General features: G+C 39.0%; 1 protein-coding gene across 2 annotated transcripts in view; it reads right to left on the reverse strand.

The window, feature by feature from the left end:
- The window catches only part of INTU (inturned planar cell polarity protein), a 105,151-nt gene that overhangs the window by 12,108 nt on the left and 67,300 nt on the right, over nucleotides 1–25,743 (reverse strand). For both annotated transcript variants that reach the window (XM_074275550.1, XM_074275549.1), the window contains exons 7-13: nucleotides 21,626–21,703; nucleotides 21,062–21,245; nucleotides 18,091–18,144; nucleotides 15,761–15,823; nucleotides 12,978–13,199; nucleotides 2,508–2,996; nucleotides 892–989 (exon numbers count right to left, since the gene is read on the reverse strand). In XM_074275550.1, coding sequence (XP_074131651.1) covers nucleotides 892–989; nucleotides 2,508–2,996; nucleotides 12,978–13,199; nucleotides 15,761–15,823; nucleotides 18,091–18,144; nucleotides 21,062–21,245; nucleotides 21,626–21,703 — 1,188 coding nt within the window. The remainder of the gene's footprint in view (nucleotides 1–891; nucleotides 990–2,507; nucleotides 2,997–12,977; nucleotides 13,200–15,760; nucleotides 15,824–18,090; nucleotides 18,145–21,061; nucleotides 21,246–21,625; nucleotides 21,704–25,743) is intronic.

The raw sequence follows: 25,743 nt of genomic DNA on the forward strand, positions 1-25,743 counted from the left end.
AAGGCCTGTTGTTTAATGCCAAACTTGGTGTGGACACCCGATCAGTATATCCCTGCACTGTATCAGCTCAGACAGCTCAGAACTCCCAAGATCTAGAAACTGTCCAGCCTCAGCCTCCTCTACAGACTATGTGACCCCTGCCCCAGGCTAAAGTGATCCCTCCAACCGCTTATTTTGTCCCTGTCCCTTCAGTGGCTCCCTATTGCCTCTCTAAAAAAATACACCCTGTTCTCTTTGGATTTTTAACTCCTTCAGAATTGGTCCCAGTCTTTCACAAAGATTTAGGTCTCATGATCTCCTTGTATTCTGTCTATTGGACTATTTGCTGTTCCCTGTCCATGACACTCTCTCTCCAGATGTCTGAACAAATGGTCTCCTGGCTCTGGAATCCCCTTCCCTCTTCCTTTCTGATTCACAGATTCCCTGGCTTCAGCTCAAGGGCTACCTATTATAAGAAGCCCATCCTGATTCTCTCAACTGGCAGTGCCTTCTCCTCACAAATATGTTGCATCTGCTCTGCATATATTATGGATGTGCTTTTCTTTTTACAACCCCATAGAATATAAGCTTTTTGAAGGCAAGGACCATTTTGTTTTTTATTTTGTATTCGAAGCACCTCATAAAGGAATACATACTTGTCAAGTACTTAACAGACTTAATAGATACTTGTTGAAGGAATGAATGAATAAGTATTATTGATAAGACAATATGCTTAGTGATGGGGAAACAAAATTATTTCTTAAAAATAATATTATTTGCTATTATCAGTCATACCAAATTTAAATTCTGAAAAAAGCTAGATATCCTTCTGAATTCTGCTTTCTCAGGAAATATTTCAGTCAAAAGAAAGCTAAAAGTTTAATGAAAATGAATATTAAACATGTTTCTTACTTTGTGGCCTCAAATAGTTCCATTTCTTTGTCTGAAAGGTCCTTTTTTTGTCTTCCTAAATGAAAAGGATTTGGAAGAGTAGCTTTCTTTTTAGTGACCTGGAAAACAAACAATATTCTCAAATCTAATTATTTCTTCTCTTGAACAACATCAAATAGCATTAAAAATCACAAAGACAACACAACATGGTTGGAAACACTGGCTAATTTTTGACAAGTATTTGAAATTGAAAGAGGTTTTTTTGTTTGTTTGTTTTTAAAGACCACAATTTAAAATTAAGAGCCTTACTAATGAGCCTAAGCTAAAATAATTAGAGAAGAGTTTATAGAGAGAAAGAAATAGGAGGTCAATTAAATCCACTGTATATCAGCTCAGTATTTGACTGCCAAGTAAGAAACTATGGAATAGGTTTAAGTACCAAGCTATGGTAAGTCAACCCTAAAGGTTAGCTGTAGCTTTTCTTACTTTATAACTTTGAATTTGTCCAAATCTTTTCTGAACCCATTCAATTTCCTTCCATACTAATTTTTGTAATGAGTTCCACAAGTTTGTTATTTATTACGTGAAGGAGTTTACCAAATCTGGATGAGAATGGGAGTGGTGGGAAGGGAGGAGAATGATGATACTGAGACTCAGAATCCCAAAATTTAGAAAAAGATGTATCCTTACTTTGGAAAAATGGGAAAAGAATCCACTGGCCTTAAGGCTGGATGACCTTTCCAAGTAAAAAAAAACAAACTGGACTTTTAAAGATACCTCCTTATTCTAGTCTTCTGAGATTTGGTGAAGAAGTTCATATTCACTTTATGTCTATGATATGTGGTTTTCTGACGCTCTTCCTATGTCCTAACTAAAACATTTCTGACTCTGTCTTTGTATGACACAACCTAGGAGGCCCTCAGTTTTGGACCTTTCCTAATGCCTGAGGCATCGTCTTTGCCATCCCTTTTTTCGTCCTTCAATTAACCTCTCCCACAGTGTGGAGGAGCCTGAATTATATAAGGTTAAGTCAAACCTTGGACTTTGGAGTCCAATTTGGAAAATTAGCAAATTTGGAAAAACAATTCCAAAATGGAAAGATTTCAATAGGGGCACGGGTGATAAAAGACCACTTATCCATGGACAATGCACATGGGAACCAAATGCTACCTGGACTCTTTTCATGGTGAGAAACTGGAAGTTTTACCTATTCTGTCAGTCCTTCAGAATTTCAGTGTTGGCAAAACACCCGTGGCCGGGTCTAGTCTGGGTGCATGGAAGAGTTACAGACGCCATGCTGGCTTAAGTCTGAAGGACTGGCTCTGTTCTGAATTTTTCTGTGCAGACCACCTAACCCAGTCCTCTCCTCACCTGTTTCACAATGCAGAGCTGCCAGCAAAGACTGAATACATCAAAGAACAGGTTCACTAAATATTGCTGTTCCTGGACCACCAGGAATGACAAGGGCCCTCTGAATTGCTAACCTTTTTAGGTAAAAATACATTACAAATCTCTAGTCTGTTAACTATGGTGAACAATTCCAGCTTAAATAAGATGTGCTCTACTTTAAAATCCTCTGGTTTCAATGGAAAGGTAAGCTCAGGAGGGAATGGAGAGCCTTGAGTGAAGAGACGTACCTTTAGCAAGGTGCTGCTGGCTTGTGGAACTCCAGGACTCTGAGCTTCCTTCGCTCCCTGCTTGGGCAGTAGATCCGGGGTTGTGTGGGGGCTGGGGCCACCCCCTTCCCCAGCTTCAACTCCATTCTCGGAGCCCCCGTTGCTTCTGGAAGGACTGAGCTTACGTGTCTTTAGAGAGTAGTCACTAAACAGTCTTCGTCTGCTGGAAGGAGAGGTGATGGCCCTAGAGGTGTACTGGAGCTTGGTGAGGAGAGGGGAGGAGGTCAGACTTTCGAGTTTATCTCGGGATGAGGGAAGGAACCAGTCTGCACAAGACAAACAGGGGTTTGAAGGAGAGGCCAGTCTCTCATCGAGGCTGGCCTCTACTCCCTCCAGCTGAAGGAGAGCGGCTTTGACCTGGTCCACATAGATGCAGTCTGGTCCTGGATGCCCAACAGCTTTGGATGTGCATCCTCCAGCCTCTAGCAGCACACACAACAAGTAATGCTTCTGTAAGAAAACAATTATTGAGGTGGGTTATACTAAAGTGTGAGGGATTCTTGGAAAAACATCTTTAATAGAGTAGTTTTATCTTATATATAGGACTTCTTAAACTTTTCCTACTCCCTGTTTACCTGAGAAATTTTTTATATGACCCTGAGTATATAGGTATATAAAATAGATAAACAAATCAAACGTTTACTGATAATAAATCATAATTTTACAATCTCCCACATTTAGTTATGAGACCCCACATGATGTTGCAAACCATAGTTTAAGAAACTTGGGTTTAAAATCACAAAATCTTGAGAAGTAACCTCAGCCATCATCTAGTCTATCAGCTATTGTTACTACCAGTTTTTTCATTTCCAGGCTAACATCCCTCAATTTCTTCAAACAGTCCTCCCGGGGAATCATCTCCAGGCTTTCCTCCTGCCATCTTGGTGACACTTTCCATACATGCTGCAACCTGTCTTCAACCTTCATAAACTGGGATCACCCTTAAGCTTGGCAGATGCCCATATTCCTATTTCAATTCCTCTCAAGGCAGGACTGGTTTCTTCCAGATGCCTTATCATGCTGTTGGCTCATGCCGAGTTTGCAGATTATTGTCTGGTCACACACACAAATCCCCCATTCTGTCCTCAGAAGCTGATGCTTTGGATTCAAGTCCAAATTCTGTATTCTTTTCCAATAAATTTCATTTTCTTAGATTTCATTCCACTAGACTGGGATTCTGAAACATTTTTTACAGAATGAGAGAATTTTAGGACTGGAAGATTTAATCCACCTTATATCCCACCTTGTTCCCCCCAATCCTTAATCTAACAGATCTGATATATGTTTATCCAATCTCCCTTTGAAGCCATCTAGGTTCTGAAAGTAACAACACCTTCCATTTTGGGACAGGTCCCTTGTTAGGACGGTTTCCCCGACTAATATTGAACCTAAATTTTCCATTGTGAAATTTTAGTTCTGCTCTCTGGGACTAAGAAAATTAAGGTCAGTTCCTATTCCCATGCCAGTCTTTCAAATACTTGAGGCCAGATTTCCTCCTAGCTTCCCTGAGTATTTCTTTTTTCCAGCTTAAATGTCTGTAGTTCCTTCAACTGCTCCTTTTATGGCACAGACTTAAGGTCTTTCTCCTTCCTAGTTGGCGTCTTCTGGATACTCTTAAGAGGTTATGGATGAATGAATGAATTTATTAAGACAATGCATACAAAGCACTGTCCTTGGAAAGTGGAGAGTTCCTGCTTTCAAGGAGTTCTATTTTAATTTCTTCAACCAGGGTACTTGGGACTGAACACAAAGATATAGAAGAGGCCTTCCCAGTTCTGGAAGATATGCCCTTCTTCCTGCAGCCTGAGCTTGCATTAACTTTTTGGTGACTGAGAGCTGACCCTCTGCTAAAACCCCCAGAGGCTCCAGCCACCCTCGTCTCTTGTACTCAAACTGAAGTTGATTTCTTTGTACACAAGGGAACATTTTGCATGTGTTTCTACTGAATTTTATCAGGTCTAATGCTTAACACAAGGCACAGCATAGAGAAGGTGTTTAATAAATGCTTAATGATCGGTGGATTGATTCTGTCCACTGCTCTACCCCAGGAATATCAAACTCAAAAAAAAAATGGGGGCTGTTACCCGATAGATGAGATCCTTGCTGGCTGCATACCGATTTACCAAACCACATATATTTCTATGATTTCTTTTTTATGAATACATCGACACATTAAAATCAAAGAAGGCTGTACTCAGGAGTATTGTAGGTCTTGCGTTTGACCCCTCTGCTCTAACCCACTGCTTGCATCTTGACTTTGTCATCAAGCATGTTGGTTACCCCCCCTAGCTTGGGTCACCTGCAAGATGGCTGAGGGGACATCAATTATCCAAGTCACTGATGAAAACAAAATTCCCTGGAGACCTCTTGCCCTGTGACAGTCAGCCATTAATGATGATTCTTCATACTCTCTAGTTCACATCTCTCCATGTTCTCCACAAGTACAGGAGATGCTACTTATCCAAAGCTTTGCTAAAACAAATTCTAGCCTCATTCTATCCACAGCATTCTCCTCACCTACTACTTTAGTAATCCTGCCAAAAAAGGAACCCATCTCAGTGTTTGTCAATCATCTCATCTCTTTTATAATCCATTCCAGGACTTGTACAGGAACAGACCTCTACTTTTCTGACTCAATTTTCTTCCCTTTTTTTTGTACATAAAGAAAATAAAGACTTTTCTAAACTATTTTCTTCCATATTTCACCTATCCAGTCTTAGTAATTGAATGTGCCAATACTCTTAGTATCTGAAGATAGAGATCACTGGGGCCTATTCATCTCTAGAATCAAATATAAAATCCTTTTGGGGTAGTTGGAAGTTTTTCTATAACCAGGCCCCTTCTTAACTTTCCAATCTTCTTCCATGCTACTGGTTTCCAAATATTTTACACAACAGCCACACAGGCCTACCTGGTGTTCCACATTCACGCCATGCCATCTCCAGTCTCCATCCCTTTGTATTGACTAGTCTCTCTTCACTTCTGCCCTACAGAATCCATGACTTCCATCAAGACTCAGCTTAAATGACATGTCCTAAAGGATGCCTTTCCTGGTCCTCCCTGGTATAAGCTATGTTTTGATATTCCAAGTACACTTTGCAGTACACTTAGCATGTGATGTTGTAGAATTATTATTAATAGTACTGTATTGAGGAGGAGGATGGGCAATGTGTACGTACTCTATTGCCAATTTCAATTAAGCTTTCTATTCTCAATTTATGACTATTTCTTTAATGTCTTTATTTCATGAGATGCTCCATTATTTTCTAGTTTAGAAAATGTAGCCCATTATTTTCCCCTTCATATGCTACACCTTGAACTAATGTTTTTATGGTTTGTGGTTCTGCTTATTTTGAGTCCTTGTTGGGGTGAGCTGACAATAACAATATATAGGTTGTACTGGCAAGAAGGGATAAAGTAAATTAGGATTTATCCAGTATAGAACAGACTTCTCTAGTGGGGTTTAAGACACTACCAAGTCCTTTGGGTTTTAAGTACTTACTAGTAGTTCTCTGGTGGGTAATCTTGTTATTTAATTACCTAAATTTATGGGTAGGTACAATGGAGTATCTAATCCCAGTTTGTGCCAGATATTGTGCTAGAGCCTTCTCCTGTGAAGTTGTTTTCTACTTACTCTGAATGCACTTTGTATTTACCAATTCTTTATTGTGTAAGTACAATGTCTCCCCCACTGGAGTTTAAGCTTCTTGAGGGTAAGGACTGTTTTGACCTTTCTCTGCCTGTCTAGCCCTTAGCACAGTGTGCTTGGCAGTGTACCCTGTGTTTAATAATAAATGCTTATTGACTATCTTCTTTCTTATTTTGAGTACCTAATTGCTATCCATTCAATTGGGATATAAGGTCATAGGTATGGCAGAGAAAACAAATAAGGAGTTGGGGAGCTCTGTGTTTTCCCATTGTCCATTACTGCTGTCTTGCCCACACCAAGCACTGGTCCTGCCCCTTCTTCATATTCTTTTCTATGCCCACAGAGATGATGATCTTTTTCTGTCCTCCTGATGCTTTAGCATTACCCTGACACTATTTTTATGGTGCTGACATGCTCTTGAACTCTGTTTCTGGTCTTATTTGTGGCTCTTGTGCCTTCTTTTTGAAAACTTGAGTTAGATGGTTAGTTTCCTGTGCATTCTCCTGGTCTTTTCAGGCAAATTCCATTCCTCCTCCCCTTCATTTGGAAGCTTTTCTTTCAGAACTTGAGAAATTTAATCCATGGAATCCTATTCCAGCTCCAGATTCTTTGAAATCTGCTTTCCCAAATGGGCAAGTAGGTCTGACTACATTCAGCTTTTCTCCTTTTCTGTCACAAATTCTAGAATGGAATAGTCGTTTTCTTCCAAGGTGACCATCATTTCTTCCCCAGATTCCAACTCCTCCCTGGGAGTGAGAATTGAATCCAGAACTAGAATTTCTCCTTGTTGGCTTTTTCATCTTTTCAAGGATAAAATAGTTGAAATTAAAAAAAATTGGTTATTTACCTAAATAAAAAAAGTTATTTGCTACATCTTGCTTCCATCTCAGGCTTGTCATTTGTTTCCCAAACTCATCCATTTTCTTTCTTTGGTGAGGTGGGCAGGCTAGGTACTTTAAAGACATCACTTCTGTCTGACTTTCAATAATGCTCTCCCTTATGCTAACTTCCCATCGCTAGCCCCAGCATTTATTCACATCATCCTGCTTTCTGAATAGGTGGTAGTGCCCCCTGTGGCCAGCTTGCATTTTTTAAACACAGTACATAGCCCAATTATAGGTTTCATTCCACCACATCTCACAGATTGATTGAGGAAGTCTATTTTGCTGCTTGTTTCACCCTCTTGCCTCAACTTTGGACATTTGTGCACAGGTATTTTACTTATTTTTAAAATTTATAATTAATGATGTTTTATTTTTTCTAATTATATGTAAAGATAATTTTCAACATTCACTTATATAAGATTTTGGGTTCCAATTTTTTTCTTCCTTCCTCTCTTTCTTCCCTTCTCTCCAAGATAGCAAACAATCTAATAGAGGTTATAGATATACAATCAAATTAAATATATTTCTATATCATTCTTGTCATATATTTTAGAACAGGGATTTATTCTTGATTCTTTTCTTATCTTTTTCTCCTGATTTTCTCCTTTTTTTTTGAGTAGATAAGAATAACCCTTTTTCCCCTTATTTCTTACTCTTTTTTAAAAATTATAGCTTTTTATAGCAGAACATATGCATGGATGATTTTTTACAACATTGTCCCTTGTATGCACTTCTGTTCCGACTTTTCCCTTCCCTACCTCCAACCCCTCCCCTAGATGGCAGGCAGTCTTACACATGCTAAATATGTTAAAGTCTTACTTAGTCTTAATCACTGAGTGATGCGCTTAGAGAAGCTGAGATCTGGGAAAGAGCTTAGCTTAAGAAGGCCAAGGCCTCCCACTCCATTGGAGCCATTTCTGGGCCTCCTGATCTACAGCTTGCCACTGACCCAGATGACTGCAGAGGATAGAGTGAGACTGGTGACTTTGCACAATTCTCTCTCACTTCAATCCAATTCACTTGCAAGTCAAGACATCACCTTCCTGATGTCACTGGTCATATTCGAGAACAAAGGACAAAAACAACTTCCTAGGAACTTTTAGGTGTCTTCACTGCAGTTTGTCTTTTTTACATTGTGACTGTGGTATCTAATTTGGTGGTGAGAGGTAAATAAGCAGTTTTCCCCTCCCCTCATCTTTTTTTAGAATATAGACCTTTACATTACATTTCCAAGACTCATCAGACAAAGACGGTCTTGGCCACCTTTGTAAAGGGCACTCCATAATCAGGTCAGGAATAATTTGTACTCTCTCCTTTATGATCAGGTTAGGAATAAGCTATTATTCCTATTTTATAAGTACTCCATATTTAGGTCAGAGAATAACCTGTAATCCCTATTTTATAAGCCTCAGACCAGAAGTCCAAATCCCATTCTCTCATATTAATTTATATAACTTTTGGATCTTAACTATTATAATGATATATTTTGTTCCAGCTTTGTATCATCTGAAAAAATCTACAAGTATCTTCTTTAGTTTTGTCCAACTCATTGATAGAAATGTCAAAAAACCCTAGGGTCAAGGACAGGTCTGTGAGATACTTCACTAAAAAATTCCATCCATTTGGAATTACTCTTTGGGACTGATCATTTATTCAGTTCCAAATCGGTTTACCCACTTTTATCTCCATGTTGTCCAGGACAATTAATTAATTAATTAATTGTTTTGCTGAAATTTGGGAATGTCTACAGCATTCCCTTAATCCACCAGTGTAGAAACTGTAAGAAAAATGGATGGATACAGCCTGGCATATTTGATCTTGACCTGGTCATACTTGCTTTTAGAAGCCACTTTTTTAATGTTTAGAATCCATCTGTTTAATGAGTTCTATGATTTTAATAACTTCAAATCCCTGTGTTCAGAGGCTTCAACAATAGAGAGTTCCCTTGAAGAAACTCCAGAATGGTAAGACTTTGGAAGTGATAACGAATGGTGGTAATGACCTGATTATGATCACACTGGGACATCTCAGGCCCAGATGTTTCTTGACATTTCAGTCCTGAGAGTCCAGCACTCTCCAATTTGAAGGTCCAGGGCAGCTAAGTTTGGAAGGTGGAGGTCAGTGAAAAAATCCAGATGTCTTCAGGAAATATTAAGCAGTGCCAAACATCCACATTTATAAGTGTAACAGGGGAAGAGGCTGGCCTTTGAAGTAAGCCCCGATTCAGGGGCTAACATAAGAGCAAGGAGTGAATCAGAAGATAAATGAACAAAATCAAAGAAATCTTCAACTGCATCAAAAAATTATGGCATACATGAACATCTCCTAAAGGCAGGAAAGAACTATAACAATTGCAAGGAGAGACTTAAAAGGAGAAAAAGAGTGAGTTTTTCAAAAGACCACAAAAATAACCATAAGTGAAGCAAGAGGTAAAGAAGGAAACTGAAGTTCTGTAGAAAAGAAATGGAAGGAGAATAAATGGATTAGAGGAGAAAAGGATAAATCTTACCCTAAAAATGAGCTTCCTGAATATTAGAAAAGGCTAAAGAAAAATCAAAGACTCCATGAGACATTAAGAATTATTAGAACAAAATCAAAAGATTGAAAAAAAAGAAGAAAATGTAAGATATTTGTGATTAAAATGTGGCCTAGAAAAGAGATCAAAGATAGAGAAATTAAAAATTGCTAGACTTATTGAAAAGTATTATTTTTTTTAAAAGCCTGGACATTATATTTTAAGAAATCACAAATGAAAACTACTCAGATCTTTGGAACCCAGAGGAAAAGTGAAGATATAAAGGTCTACTGATTATATCCTGAGCGAAATCTCCAAAAGAAAAGTGCCCGGAAAATGATAGCTTAAATTCAGAGCTTCCATGTCAAAGAAAAAATGTTGCAAGCATCCAGAAAGAAGTATCTCACCATAGTGAGAGTCACACAAAACTTGGCACCTTCTAACCTAAACAAGAAGAGATGCCACAAAGAAAGAGATAGGCTTACAACAAAGAATATTTTACTCTTGACTCCAGGTCCAGGGTTCTATTCATTGTGCCAAAAGCTGTCTTGGTTAAGATCTTTTGCTTTTTCTTTAATTTTTTGGGGGTATAGCTGGGCCAAAGAATAAGAACAAAATAATTTGGGGGGCATAGATTCAAATAGCTTCCCAGAATGACTGGACCAATCCATTGGTCAACCAACAGTGCAATAATAAGGCTGTTTTCCCTCAGCCACTTCAAATTTGATCCAATCTAATGGTTGTGGTAGAACCTCAGGATGGATTTAATTTGCATTTTTCTAATTAAAAATGATTTGGTATCTTTTTTACCACATGACTATTAGTTTGAAATTCTTTCTTTGAAAACTGGCTGTTCATAATCTTTGACTATTTATCAAGTGGGGTTCTTTACAGCTTTTCAAATATCAAAGAAGGCACTCCAGCATCACATCTGCTAGGATGTGATGTTCAAGTGATGTGACTTGAACTCATGGGAGAGCTAGGTACCTTGTTGCCATCTCCTCAGTCATATTCTGATTCAACTCTGGTAAACAACTTTTAGTCTATATTCTAGTTGAAGGCAACTAAGGACTCACTTTCTTCACACTCAAGCACTATCTTCTATATGAAGATTTTCCCGTTGCCCTCAAGCACTAATTAGTGCCCTCTGTGACAAACTGCCTTGTATTGAATTATCTTCTATTTATTTATTCTGTGCTTAGACATCTATTCTTGTATATTTATCTATGTCTGGGTTGGCTCTTCTGATAGAACGTGATTTCTGTGAGAGAAGAAACCGTTTCCTTTCTTTTCTGCATACTCAGTGCCTAGCACATAGTAGGTGCTAATTCAATGCATGTTGGCTGATGGATTCTGTTTCTTGCTACTGAACTTGCCCCCATACTTCCTAGCTGGGAATCCTGGATTTCCCACATGAATATTTTGCTGGCTCCACAGCCCTCCAGAGTAGCTTTTGTTCTTTCTGAATAAGGTATGGACTTCCAGAGCCATCTTCCAGTCTTAAGTCTCATCCCTCTAACGCTCGGCAGTGATGATGAGGTGGAATTTATCACCTTCTGGGACAATCTCTGTCACAGTCTCCTTTTTGTTGTCTGTTCTTGTGGTTTATGGAGAGAGGTTTCAGTTGTTGCATGGGGCTGTCTGTCACTGGTCCCCATGACTTGTGTCTCCTTTTTCTGTTCCTTCCTGAAGACTGGCCCACTTGTGGGCCAGCAGCACCAGGAGCGTCTCTCCTCTTCAGTGCTCTAGTTCTCAGAGGCAGCTTTTGGCTCTGAACCACGAGCGGTCCTTCCTCAAGATCCCTTCCTTGCCTTCTCTGGGTCTCATTGTTCCTCCTCCAGCTTTGTGTTCCAAGCCACAATGCTCATTTAGCTTCTTCCTTTTCTTCTTTAATTCTTGCTCCTTTCTTTTAAGGAACACTTCATGCTCCCTGATCAGCTCAGAGAGGGCCCCGAGTCTTGGTCCCATCCCTACCACCTCCTTCCAGGCCATACCCTGGACTTGGTTCACACACCAGTACTGGGCACTCATAGAAACACAAAGACAGTGCGTTCTTGTTACAATGTTCCTTGCCTTCCATATTTGAAGGGAGATTCTCTACTCATGGACTCCTTTTAGGAAGCTGCTGAGCTCCAGGGGAAGGAGGGATGCTTCTTGCCATTGTTTCTCTTTTCTCTGATGTTTATAGTGGGCAGAAAACACACCTCTCTAATACTGGAGGGCAGAAAGAAGCAAGGAAGAACACTTCATAGGCAGAAAAGGTAGAAAACCTATCCTCTAACCCCTAAACTTCTATTGGTGGTAGCTGGAGATGCTGTGAATGATATTGAGCTTTTAGGGTGACCCTGAGCAAATCACTTAACTTCAATTTCCTCATCTGTAAAATGGGGATAAGAACAGCACTTACAACCCAGGGTTATCATGAGGTTCTGAGATAGTAACAAATACAAGGTTCTTTGTAACCATAAATGCATAAATAACAACAATAACACTACTACTATTATTAATTATCATTATTGTCACTTTGTATGACTGAGCTATGGATATAGCTCCCTGAACTTCCTTTCCCAGCCAGTTTTAAAAGTGTCCTACCCATGTGCATAATAATCACTTTTCTTCCCTATCCCCTCTAAACCACACCTTAGGTCTTATTAGAAACTGGTTCCAACATAACCCTGCCCTGATAATGCTATTGGTTACTCAGCAAGATAACATGGCACATGGACAAAAGCCTATGGTTTATGATCCAGTGACGTGGCTCTGGGATTTACCACCTGGTTGACCCTGAGAAAGTCCCATAACTCTGAAACATCTTAATCAGTAAAATGAGGAGATTGGAAAAGATGAATCTATGGCCATTTTAGGACCCTTGAAGCCAGGGCTCCTTTGGCAGCCTAGTGAAAGACCTATGAACCCTTTCTCAACCTAATGTCTTAGAAAAGTAATTGAAGGAAATGTTAAATTTAAATAATTAGTGAATGTAAATTTTTATTCTTAAAAAACTCTACACAAATCTATCCAGAATTCTGAACTCCTTCAAGCATTTTCTAAATTCCTTACTTTTTTTGGTGACAGTTCCCTTTTTCTGCTCTCACGATTCCACTCTTGACACATATTTCTCTATTGCCCAAAGAGAAAATAGAGTCTGAACCTGGCGTAGTCAGGAGGAAAACTTCTAAATGGAACCCTGAAGTGTTTTTCTCTTAATTTCACCAGAGCTCCCATTAGGGAACTTCAACCATTATGGTTTCCAATACTGAAAATATTCCTTTGGTTTGATGAATGTTTTGCATTTCTCTTTTTGCTTAAAAATCTATTCAGAAAATCAGATATGGAGAGGGGTGAGGAAGGTGATTCTAAGAATGATTAGAGGGATAACTTACCAAGCCAACAATTAATAAAAAATATCTTCCCTCAGGCTCCTGAAAGGCTTGAGCATCTGGTTCAGAAGCAGGTTGAAGATGGTGTCGTGGGAACACTTCTCTCCATATGACTAAGTGACTGATCCTTTGTTCAGAAACTAATGGGAGCAGGCAATAATGCCGACAATACAAGGCGATGTCAATCAGGTCATCCTTTGGCAAATGACTACAAATCAAATAGCCCTTGAAAAGGAAGCAAAGAGGGAGAAAGTCACTTCTAATGGTATCTCTTGAACTTTTTTCTAGGTTGTAAGCAATACAATTCAATCTTTAAAAGTTGAACCATAACTTATGTTAAATGCCTAACACTGCAGGATGCCATAAAGAGTAATCTTGACCGATGTCCTTGAGGAGCTCTACTGGAGAAGGGAAGATGAAACATACACAGATAATCAATAACTAGGATGAATGTACACAATGGGCTAGAGGAAGGATGACTTCTGACTGGGCAGGGGGAGAATTCATCGCTGCTCTACTGAGGGGAGGAAAACATTTTGACAGGCAAAGTTGGGGGAGAAAGGAAGTCACCAAGGTGTTTTGTGGAAAAGCAATGGTTCTATTTTGTCTGGAATGGAGGAAGATCAAAGGCAAGACATTTGGATGGGTAGTCTGTGGTCAGATTGTGGAGGGTCTTAAATGCTGCACCAAGGATTTCAGGTTTCATTTGAAGGTGAATAGAACAGAGGATAGAGAGCTAAGTCTGAAGTCAAAAGGACCTGAGTTCAAATCTGACCTCAGAAACTTACTAGTTGTGTGACCCTGGGCAAGTCACTCACTCCTGTTTACCTCAGTTCCCTCATCTCTAAAATGAGTTGGAGAAGGAAATGGGAAACCATTTTAGTGTCTTTGCCAAGAAAACCCCAAATGGGGCCATGGGGAATGAAATGCCACTAAAAATGACTGAACCACCACAAAAAGGGTTTGGCAGCCTTTGAAGACCAGCAGGAACATAAGGCTTTGTGAAAGTCTAGCTTAAGGAGCTTGGACCTGGGCACAGTGTTAGGATGAAAAGAAAAAGATATATGCTAGGAAAGTGGAAATGACTATATACGGGATCTGAAGAAGGAAGAAAAGTGACCCTGAGATTTTAAGGCTAGAAGATGAGAAGGGAGGAAAGGAAGGACGCTATAACAGACATTTTTTAAAAAAGCACCTTACAAGATTTCATTTATTAGGTTAATAAAGGGGAGCCAATGTGGCAAAGTGGATAGAACACTGGGGCTGTTCTTGGACACTACCTGGCTGTGTCTCTATCAAAGAAACAAGTCTCATGTTATATTCAGAACAGGAACTACCATGGGAACCTTTTATTTATTAATTAGAAACAGGACGCAGGGAGAGTTCCAACCTTGGCATCCTTAGGAACTCTGGGACAGAGCAGACTAAATGGCTGTTACATAATCAGACTTCTCTAGGGGATTACACTAGGTTGAACAGTTACATAAAGTAAGTTAATGGAATAGGAGTTAAGTTTTCTCAGAGTTTCTTAGGCTATTTTGTGGGAAAAGCCCCACTTGCTGGAGGTTTGCTACCTGTACAATCTTCCAACAATGACTTAAGAACAGGCAGAGCTTTGGGATGTTGGGGCAGTGAGGTGCAACCTTTCCCATCTCTATTGTACAAACTTCAGGGAGTTTAGAGACTTGTTTCATCTTGCTTCCTATGGTGACTCAGGCCAAATCATTTAATGTGCCCTACCCTCAGTTTCCTCACCTGCAAGATGAGACCAGTAAGAGAGGTTGTTGTTTGGTTCAGAACCTTAAATGGTAATATAAATGGTGACTATTGTGATAATTAATATTACATTAAAAAGATATGTTATTTCTCTAGAATCAAAAACAAGGGCAGGTACATGCCTGAAGGCCCCCACCTGGCAAAGATGAAAAAAAAAACAAAACCTCACATATTGTCTTGGGAATCAAGAAGCAGTTTCCTCACAATGTTTTGAGACAGATAGTACACCATTACAGATGAGGAACTGAGGGTCCAAGGGATGGAACAGATTGCCCACCATTACACAATTATTAAGTGTGGGAAGCTTTCTGGACAGATTGACCAAAACCAAAGTAGCTCTAGGCAAACAGTTTATTAAGAGAATCTAACAAAGTTACAAACTAAACATATTGTTGTTCAGTTGTTCCCAATTCTCTGTGATCCCATTTGGGGTTTTCTCAGTAAAGATACTAGAGTGATTTGCCATTTCCTTCTTCAGCTCTTTTTACAGATGAAGAAACTGAGGCAAAAAGGGTTAAGTGACTTGTCCAGGGTCACACAGCCAGGAAGTGTGAAGGGCTGGTTTTGAACTAGTCCAAGACTGAGTTCTGTATACTGGGCCACTAAATATATCTTAATTATTCCTTAATTTGCTTTCTTTACAATATTACTACTTTATCCTAGTTTAATTAATTAATTTTTTCAATTTAAAAAGACAATAATGAATAACAGCACTGTATCCTATCATGCTAGGCAAGCTTTTGCACATACTCAACTCTTTCAAATCATATACCTTTTCCTTCTTCTACTTATCGATTTTTCAGTATAAGAAAAAATAAATCATTGATTAATATTTACATGTATTAAGCTACAATATTTTGTTTTACTGAAATTGTATCTCATATTAAATGAAAAGATTACAGTTTTACAATTATGACTAATTTTGATAAAAGTTATTTTTAGACTCATCTTAAAACAAATAGATGACATAGTTACAAATATTTCAGGTTTGAATCCATCAGTTTTCTCACCTTAAAAAACAGAGAACACCCCAATATTGTGTACAGACGCCTCATGTTGTAGTAATCTTCAGACTGAAAAAAAGACAGCATACCAATACAGTCAGTTTAAAATTCTTAGTATTTCTTTGTCCTTTCATTGATGCCTCAATATGGTGTAGAGATACTTCTGACCTTTAAATGTCTACTATGTGCTAAGCCCAGGTAGACTTATTGAGGCTAAAATAAATAAGGCTAAATAAGGAGGGGGTACGGAGGAGGGGGTTGGAAGGTGTAGTCTAGAACTGGGGTTTAGCAAAGGATGAATGGTAATAAGAGGAGGGGGTGTGAGATTTCAGATGAGAGGAAGCCTGATGGGTAGAGAGGCTGAGCACACTCACAATCGGGGGGAAATTACATTCAGAAGAAGTGAGCCTGGGGACCCGGGCCTGACAGGGGAATATGAGTGGGATCCACGGCACAGCAAACAGATGAATGTGGAATGGAGTGTGTGGAGTCTGAGGTCCTGGGAGGGGACGTCAGCATGGGTGGTAAAGTTCCTGGAGCAAGTGCAGGAGACGGGATGAGGGGAAGAGAGGTGGCCGGACGCTGGATGAGCCTGCCTGACTGTAGAGGCCATGCATTTCTCCAAAGCCCTCACATATCCTAATTCACACTGGCTCGTACATGGTTTCTCCTCTCAGAGTGCAAAGGCTAGGAAGGAGAAGCGTGTTTTATCTATCTGGACCCCAAGTGTTAGCAACAAGTAGTTATTTCCTGGGTCAGTCTTAGCAGGCTACTCAGAACAGAGGTTAGATGATATGTCATCTAACCTGTCAGAGGATAGATGCATGTCAGAAATGGGATTTGAAACCTGTCTTCCTGATTCTGAGATCAGTTTTATGTCCAATCTCATTCTGTCCAGCTGACTTTCATCCAGACTGTTTATGGTTGCTGTTAAGTCAATTTATCAGGTCTGACTCTTTGTGAGCCCATTTGGGGATTTTCTCAGCAGAGTTAATAGAGCAGTTGGCCATTTCCTTTTCTGGCTCATTTTACACATGTGGAAACTGAGGCAAACATGGTGAAGTGACTTCCCGAGGGTCTCATAGCTAGGAAGTATCTGAGACTGTATTTGAATTCAGGTTCTCCTATTTCCAGCCCTAACACTCTAATCACTGTGACAACTACGCTAGATACTTAAGCAAAGTGAGAGGGAAAGAGGAGGGTCCCTCTGTGACACAGGTAATTAAGGAAGTCATCCTAAATTCATGGAAGTGTTCAATGTTCACCTGAACTGCCCCATCCCGACTGCTGCAGAGTTCCTCTATGCAGCTGGGGAGAGCTGGCTTCTTTTAGAGACTCGGGTTCAAATCCTGTTACACCTGAGATGGGCTCAACCTCACTGGGGCTCCCATTTTCCTTATCCGTAACACGAAGATGATGAGAAGATGGCCTCTCTACCTCACAGGGCTGTTAGGAGGATTCAGCGAGGCAAATACAAGGAGTGCTGGATTGCTGTTTTTCCAGGACAAGGAAAACCTTCATGAATCCTGAAGAGCTCTTGTTCTCATTGCCACTCAGCAGGTCTGCCCTGCCAGGCTTCATGCCCAGGCAAGGGAGTTTGGGCCTGGGCCCTCCTGCCCAGCTGCAGAGACTCCACCCAAACTCCATCCACCCCTTGAAAGGCTGGAGCCCTGGCTGTCCAGGCCTGCCCAGGAGGAGAAAGCCATCCATCATCCCAATGGGGAAAAAGTCTTTGGAGAACCTTTCTCTTAAAGATCTAATTTCTAAAGCCAAAAGTCATTCTCTGGTTGATGAATGGTTAGGGATCAGGCCTGGAGTCAGGAAGAGACTCACCTTCCTTTCTTTGAATATACCAGGGATGACTTCAGAGAAACCTGGGAAGACTTGTACAAACTGAGGGGAAGGAAGGAAGCGGAACCAGGAGAACAACTTGTTTAATAACTGCACTAAGATTAATATAGTGACCAGCCATAATTCTGGAAGACTCAGGATTGAGACATGAATCCCACCTTTTAGCAGAGAGGAGAGAAATTTAGGGTGCACACACATACATGCACACAATGCATATTTATATAAGTATGTATAGGTAAGCATATACATATATGTATATACATATATATATATATGATGGTCAATGTAGAAGCTTGTTTTGCTTGAAAATATACATTTTCATGCACATACATTCACATATATGTTTTTTTCTTTTTCAATGGAGATAGGAAAGGTAGGAGGGAAAAGAGGTGGGTTTTAATGAATTGGAAAAAATATAATAAAAATTTTAAAATCCCATCAAATCAGTCATCACCATTAAGCTGGTTAAAACTTTCTTCTCTTACCAGTTCTGCAAAATCTGCTGCCTCCAAATCATTTAATACCATGTCGATTTCCATCTAAAAAAAGAACATAATACAAACAGAATCCAAAATTATTAAGAACTATTCACTGGCAAATTGCTGAGGAGGCAGGTAATTTATATGTATTAATCAGAATGAATTGGTATTTCTTGTTAGGAAATATGCCTTTTTCTTTTTGCAATTACAAAACAATTACTGGGTAGTTTTTAAAATACAGGCACCATCAATAACACTAATTAAGAGTAATAGGTTTCAACTTTTATTTAATGAAAAGCTCATGTAGCAATTCTGTTGCTCCTGGAGTTCTAAATAAGCCCATTAAAATTTTTTTAAACAATGTTCTTAAAAGCAAACAACCATTCAACCTGAATATACTCAAAGGCCAAATAAAACTTCTTTAAATTTCCTTATAGTTCTCTGTCATTGAGGTTTTTTAAAAGGTGCAATATCAATGTTCTCTTGGCCTGCCCCTTTAGCAGAGTTTTTATACAAAAACCACGCTGATCTTACTGCTTGAATGGATGAAGAAGAGAATGGGACCCCAGCCCTGGGATCTGGCATAAGATGACTAACCAAGTGAACCACTGGGAACTCTACCGTTATGAGGATTTAGATTTTGTTGCTATAGAAATGTCTCAGAGTGTCTGACTCATTCTCAGAGGTGTCCAAACTGTAAGAAGAGCTCAGGAGGAGTTTTATTTTTATTACATAAATTTAAACTGACCAAGAGGCTGGGAGCGAGATTGGTTGACAAATGTGCTGCTTCTTGGGAGGCAACATTTTTTAAAAAGCAAAGATGTTCCCTACAGGGCTGAAGCAAACATAACATTGGCCAAGATTATGGAACTTTCTGAAACATTAGTCATGCCTCTTGACATGTCCATACCCATTTGATGACCCATATTTTTCACAATATAATATAAACTCTTAGTTTCTTTTGTGTTTGAGTGTGTGTTTGTGTTATGATGGAAATTCCCATTGGCTAGTGGATGCCTCCACTGTTATGGCATTTAATGCCCCAGTATTTCTCTGGTTGGTCCCATATCCTTTAAGAAAAAAATATACTCCAATACATACCCAAAAAAATAAAATCAAAGTAAAACCTTTAAATGTTTGGTCAAAAGTGCCCATACCCCATTCTTACTGTGAGAGTAACAGGTCTAAAGGTAAGACCATAAAGGCCAGACACCACACAAATACAAACGTTTATCCAGAATTCTTTTTTTTTTAAATAGGGAGAAACTGAGCCAGCATACCCCTGCTATCTAGAACACACAGGAAGAAAATGGAAAACATAAAAGGCTCTGCAGGACTGTTGAGTAAAATAAATAAATAAAAATCAGGGACAGGTATGTATGTTCTTTAACTTTTAACTTCTTCAAGACAATGTATCAGAAGATAAATAAGAGTCACTCTTTAAAAAAGAAGTTGCTATATTTGCTTATTCCTTTTTTTTTTGTATTCTAACAGTCTATCACACAATTGAAGACTTTGCCTCCTTTATTTTTTGCCGTAAGATCAATTTAATCCAATAAACATTTATTAAGCACCAGATGATACCTGTGCTGATCACTGAGGATACAACTAGTAAAAAAGTCAGAGGGGAAGGATTCATAGAGACCTTTAAGTCTTAGAGATAAGGAAACTGGGCCCATTGGAGTCATGCAGATTGTAAATCTAAGGCCTCCAGGATTCCATCTACTGCACTACCTAGTTACCATTTTTTTTTTCTGATGCATTTATCTTGCCTCCCTAACTAGATTTAGAACCCTCTAGCAGGCAAGCTCCTATTTCTTTCCCCACCTGAAATCTGATATAGTTCTGAACATATGTCACAGTAATTTTGCTATATAGCCAGATCAAACAGGCCCATGATAAATTAGCAAGATGCGCAGTTGGAATTAAGCAATTTCCAACGTGTGGTCCTGTTGATGCATAACTCTCAAAGTATGAAAAGTTATATCTTCTTATAGGGAAAGACCAGTCAAATGTTATAATGATGAAACTTGTTAAATGCAATAAAATTTGTTATGAATTAGCTTGGCACTGAGTGCCTATAGACAGAACTAAACTGTGAGTTTGCATGGGAGCATTCATCCAGACACAGGATCATGGAATGGTGACTGTCTTTCGGAGGACAGACTTTTGACAAAGTGTCAGGACTGCTGTTAGTGGCCCTGCCACACTCTGGCCATCGGGGGGTGGAAGGACAAGGTCTGAGTCACACAAGGTGTTTGATGCTTGGGCAGATACTAGTAAACCTCCCCCTTCAAGAGAAAGACCACTAAATCAACCCCATAGTGTGGTGTTAAACAGTGTGATGGCAAAGGTTTTTACTGAACATCTTCAATCAAGTAAAGCATGGCCTGTTTTCATTTCCTCCTTCTTAGCAAAGTTTGTACTTTAAGTAAGGACCTTCCTTCTTGAGTCATCTTCTTTTTCCTATGTAAGCCTGATCTAACAGCCCAAACCTCATAAACCCAAAACTTTTGGGTGCTTTACTGCCCAGTAATGTGTTCTGCATGAACAGAAATACCACCCCATTTTTTAAAAAGTCTATATGACAATCTAGAATGACAAAGCCCGAGTTATTTTTTCTTTTTAAAAAGAGTATTTCTATCTTTCTTCAATGGATGACTTTTTTATTCATTCTTCTTCCCTGACAGAATTGCTTTTTTCCTTAAACTAATATTCCCTAGCTCCCAGCTCAATGGCCAGTACAGAGGAGCGTAAGAAATGCTTCCTGATCAAACGATCTCACCCCAAGAGCAGAGCACAAGCCAGGAGAGTGGTAAACATACCTCTCCTTAGATCATACCATCTTGGAAGAACTGAAAACTTACAGGTCCCTAGGAAGGATTTCTGATCTCCTCCCAAACCCATAACCAACTGAGGAGAGAAGGTAGACTTGTCAAGAAAGCCATTCTTGGCTATTTGGAGAGCCCGAGGTTACCTGGGTCTCTTGTGGTAGTGTGAGCCATTGAACGCCAGGCAGAGTGTCGATGAATAGTGAGCTGGAAGCATCATGGGACTGAGTACAGGTACTGGAGTAAAGCTTTTCAGGCTGAATTGCTCTTTGGAAGAACAAGTTGAAAAAATGATCCAATCGAGCAACATTTTCTGCTTCACAGAATGCACTGCAAAAATGTGAATATGAAGTCAGAACAACATCATCTGTTTGACACTGAAGCTATTAACCATAATATTTCATCTGAATTTCCCCTATGATACACATGACCCTTGGACTTTCCAGAATAGTGGAGGTAAAACACATGTGCTTGCCACTATCCCCTTTTAAAAATGCCAGTATAAAATTCAATTGGAAGGAGACTCATGATATGTAGGCTACCATGATGGGGTGGGAATAGAAATCATTCAACCTTGGGAAGAAACAAAGAAAGATGGTAAGTCTAATCATATAATTCCAGTCTTATCTCCAAAAATACCTTGTTGCCTCTCAAGGGCATTGAATGATTTGGTAAAAATGTCATAAAATTAATACATATATAATATTTACCTGTTTAAAGAACCATACATAAATTTTAAGGTTTGGGCAACATCTTCTATCAAACTCCTTAGCTGAGGAAGAGGAACTCTAAAAAGCAAACAGTATCTATTAATTCACAACCACATTGGTAAAATAGCAAAATTTACATCAAAAGGAGGCAAAACAGATTTAAATTTTAGATAAAGAACAAGCATATTTTTATCTAGAATTAGTACAGCTATAGATGGTGCCTATTTTAAATTTTATTTTAATATTGTTTTAATAAGTAATATCTTATTACCTAATTCTAGGAATAAATGAACAATCTGGGTTCCTGTGTAGTACCTGGACTGGAAATGAAGTCTTAGTGCCACTGGGATCGGCATGGGGAAAGATGGCAAAGGAAGCTCAAAACTAATGTATGATCCTGTGTACTAGGACTCACCTGACTTTAAATCTGTGATGGAATGAGGAACCCCTAAAAAGAAGTCCTTCCTTCTCTACCAGGTTCTTAATCAGAAGTTGGCTAATTAGGATTTGCTACAGGTATGGGGCTGAGGGGTATATAAGTAAAGGATATATATAATATCCCTCTGGATATCCAAATCAATACATCTGGGGGAGAGGTGGAGAGGAGGAGCATAAGACAGAGACACCATTTAGTGATAAAGCTTATTTATCTAATTAGCTAGGACAGGAATTACCAAACTATGGTCCAGGGACCAAATTAAGTCCTCCATCTATTTTTGGATAGCCAGAGAACTAAGAATATTTTTCACTTTATTAAAAAAAGTTCTTGTTAGAACGTAGCTGTGTAAACAGTTTATCTATTTTCCACGATTACTTTTGCTCTAAAATGACGAAAGAGACACTTCCATCATTTGCCACACTTGCTCAGGGCCCTACAAATTGCAGTAAGGCAATTACAAACTCAAGAGCACTGTGAGTGCCATAGTGTACCTGACATTTTATTTTTTTCTTACTACCAGTACATACCCATCATGTTAAAACAACAAGAAGAAAAAAAGACTTCCATTACAATTTTTTGAACTCAGGCTGTGATTTGAGTTTTTCTGAACAAGCAGAAACACCCTCAACTACTATTCTCCAACAATGAATGAATTTGGAAATTAGCTTTTTCTGCAGACCTGATGTTTCTTAATAACTTCAACCTAAAATTACAAGGCAAATCACTGTTTAAATTTTGTAATTGTAAAATTATGAGGTTTACAAGTAAAAGTAAAACATACTGATGTAAAGTCAATTTAGTGACAATAAATTTTGTTTAAATTACGAGTAATGTCAAGCTGCTTTATATATTTCATGTAGTGTCAGAAGTTAAAATGGGAAGTGAGACCTCCATTACAACACAAATTTATAGTGCATCTATTTTCTGAGCATAAACTCCAGCTCTAGGAGCATTTTTCAGAACTCGATGCAAGTGCAATGGCTCACACTTCCACAAGAGACCCAGGTAACCTTAGGCTCCCCAAATAGCTAAGAATGGCTTTCTTGACAAGTCCATCTTCTCTTCTCAGTTGGCTATAGGTTTGGGGGTGAGATCAGAAATCCTTCCTAGAAACCTTTAAGTTTTCAGTTCTTCCAAGATGGTATGATCTAAGGAGAGGTATGTTTACTATTCTCTTGACTTGCATGTTGCAAAATTAATTTATTTAACTGTGCAGTTGGGGGATTTCTACCTATGGAAAATATCAAGAGAAGAATCTAACAGAATTTTCTAAATGCCTTTTCTAAGTGATGAATACATTCAATGAAAATCACATGCTTTAGGACTGATATAGGCATTTGGCAGCACCTATCTGTATGAAAAGTCATTTCAAGGATGAAATACATAAAATCTCATGACAAATCAGAATTAACAAAAGGATGTTTGCAATCCATTTTGATGATAGGTTACACAAATTATGAACCCCAATTAATAAAAATGTCACCAAGAAATGCCCTCTTCTAATCAATAAAACTATATTATAAAATTTGCATTCAATTATTATTAATTTTAATTTTACCAGTAAAAATATAGAAAACTTCTCTCTTGTATATATAGCTATCCAACACAATCAATTTTGCCTCTTGGTTCACAAAGCTTACAATATTTATTTTTTGGCTCCTTCCAGAAAGTTTCTTGACCCTGGGACAAAATTTCTCTGATGCTGTGTTGCTAAGAGGGGGAACAGGGAATATGAAACACTCCAGTATTCCCTTCCTTTGTTTGTCGAACCTGTCCTTAGAGTCTGTTTTGGCTGATCTCCCAGTGGTGTATGCCCAAGTTTTTCTTTAAGTCCTTGAGATTCCCGAGGGAACAGGATCTTTATTTGTATATGCTGGAGGACTTTTGCTCTTTCCTCTGGTTATTTGCACTTGACATGACTGAGCTCTGTGAGGGTCGGTCTATATCTGATGTAATCTTTGTTATCTCCCCAAGACACAGACTTCTGCACAAAGCCTATGCTTAATTAATCTGGGCTGCAGCCAGCTGACCATCAGCTTGGCTTTTGCTTAGTACACATAAACCCTTTAGAATCCTCTACTCAATTTTTGAGTAGAGTCCCTCTTCTAAGATCTGCTCTTGCGATATTTCCTTCCTTTAGACTCTACTTTATATCCTCTTATTGCCTTTGCTCTTTCTCAGTGGGCTATTTACCCCAGTCCATTCACTCTGGACTATTTCATTTTGGGTTTTATTCACTTCTCTCTGAATCCACAAACTCACTAAAAAGCACTTTGCTTTTTCAGTTTCACCAACTGAAACCCATCTGGGATGGCCAGGGAAATGGCCAGGCCTGACCTAATCCCTGTGTTTGCTCCCCAAGCCTCTGCCCTTGTCCAAGGTGCTGAACTGCCCCAGTGCTTGGATGAGATGGGAGTTTGGGGGGATGGAGACCCACCAAGCCTACCAGCTGTCTTGCCTCTATTCCCTCCAGAACTCTCAGCACTATCATCTGACCAGCTAATGTAATTTAAGCACCCCTGGGCCTTGCCATTCACCCTAAAGTTAAACCTGAAGGACTCTCAGATCTGAACTTTCTTTTATGTGTTATATCCTCAACTTAAGAGTGTAAACTCTTGGAAAGCAGGGGCCATCTTGATTTTTCTATTTGTATCTCCAGCGCTCAGTATAGTGTTTGGCAAAAAGTAAATGTTTAATAAATGTTTTTTCTTTCTTTTAGCCATTTCATTCATTCATTCATTTTTCCAACGAGGAGGCCAAACTTGAGGTTGCCACACTCTCCAGAACATCACCATATCCTCCCTTCAAGGAGAAAAACTAGGAAACTAATAACAGGAAAAAGGAAGGAAACATTTATTAAGTGTTTATTAAGTGCTAGGCTCTTTTTACAAATACTATCTCATCTGAGCCTCAAAAACTCAAAAACTACTATTTCCCCCAGTGGAAGAATGAAGCAGACAAGTGAAATGGCTTGCCTAGAGTTATATATAGGACATGACTGAGACTGGATCTGAACTCAGGTCTTTCTGATTTCAGGCTGCACTGGCATTAACATAATCATGACAGAGTAAGCCACCATCTTTTCTTGGGAGGTTTCAGCAAGACCTTTCCTCAAAAATATTTGAAATATTTCTTCCCTCCCCCACATACTTATATTTCATCACATCAGTTTGTTGTTTTCCCTCTCTTGGGTTACTTCTTGATCACTTTTATCCAGAAGGGGTGCTTTCCTCAAAGCCTCCTTTGAAAATCCTGCTATGTAATGAAAGCTTTGTGATCAACAAGGTATTTATCATCATTAAAAAAAGAACTCTGCTCCTTCCTGCATTATTAAAACGAGGCTAAAAAATACAATCACCAGTTTGTCCCTGGATACTTGATAGAGTCCAGAGTAGAACATGTACCTGTTGATTGGGTTCTCTAAAACTCTTTTACTCTTATAAAATCCTCACTTCCATGTGTCTTTGATCTTCCTTTGGAAGATAAGAAGTAATCAGATTTCTAAGGCTGGGCTACTAGAGGGAAGTTGAGATCAACATAAGCAGGGGTGGCTAAACCCTCTTCTCTGGGATTATTCTCAACATCCCAACTAATCTGGCTTTCTACTTTCAATGCTGTTGTAAATTATATCACAGAAATACAAAATAGGTTAATTAAGCACAAAAGGGCACATCCCCAA

The sequence above is a fragment of the Sminthopsis crassicaudata genome, chromosome 6, assembly GCF_048593235.1.
Source record: "Sminthopsis crassicaudata isolate SCR6 chromosome 6, ASM4859323v1, whole genome shotgun sequence".
Taxonomy (NCBI): Eukaryota; Metazoa; Chordata; class Mammalia; order Dasyuromorphia; family Dasyuridae; genus Sminthopsis; species Sminthopsis crassicaudata.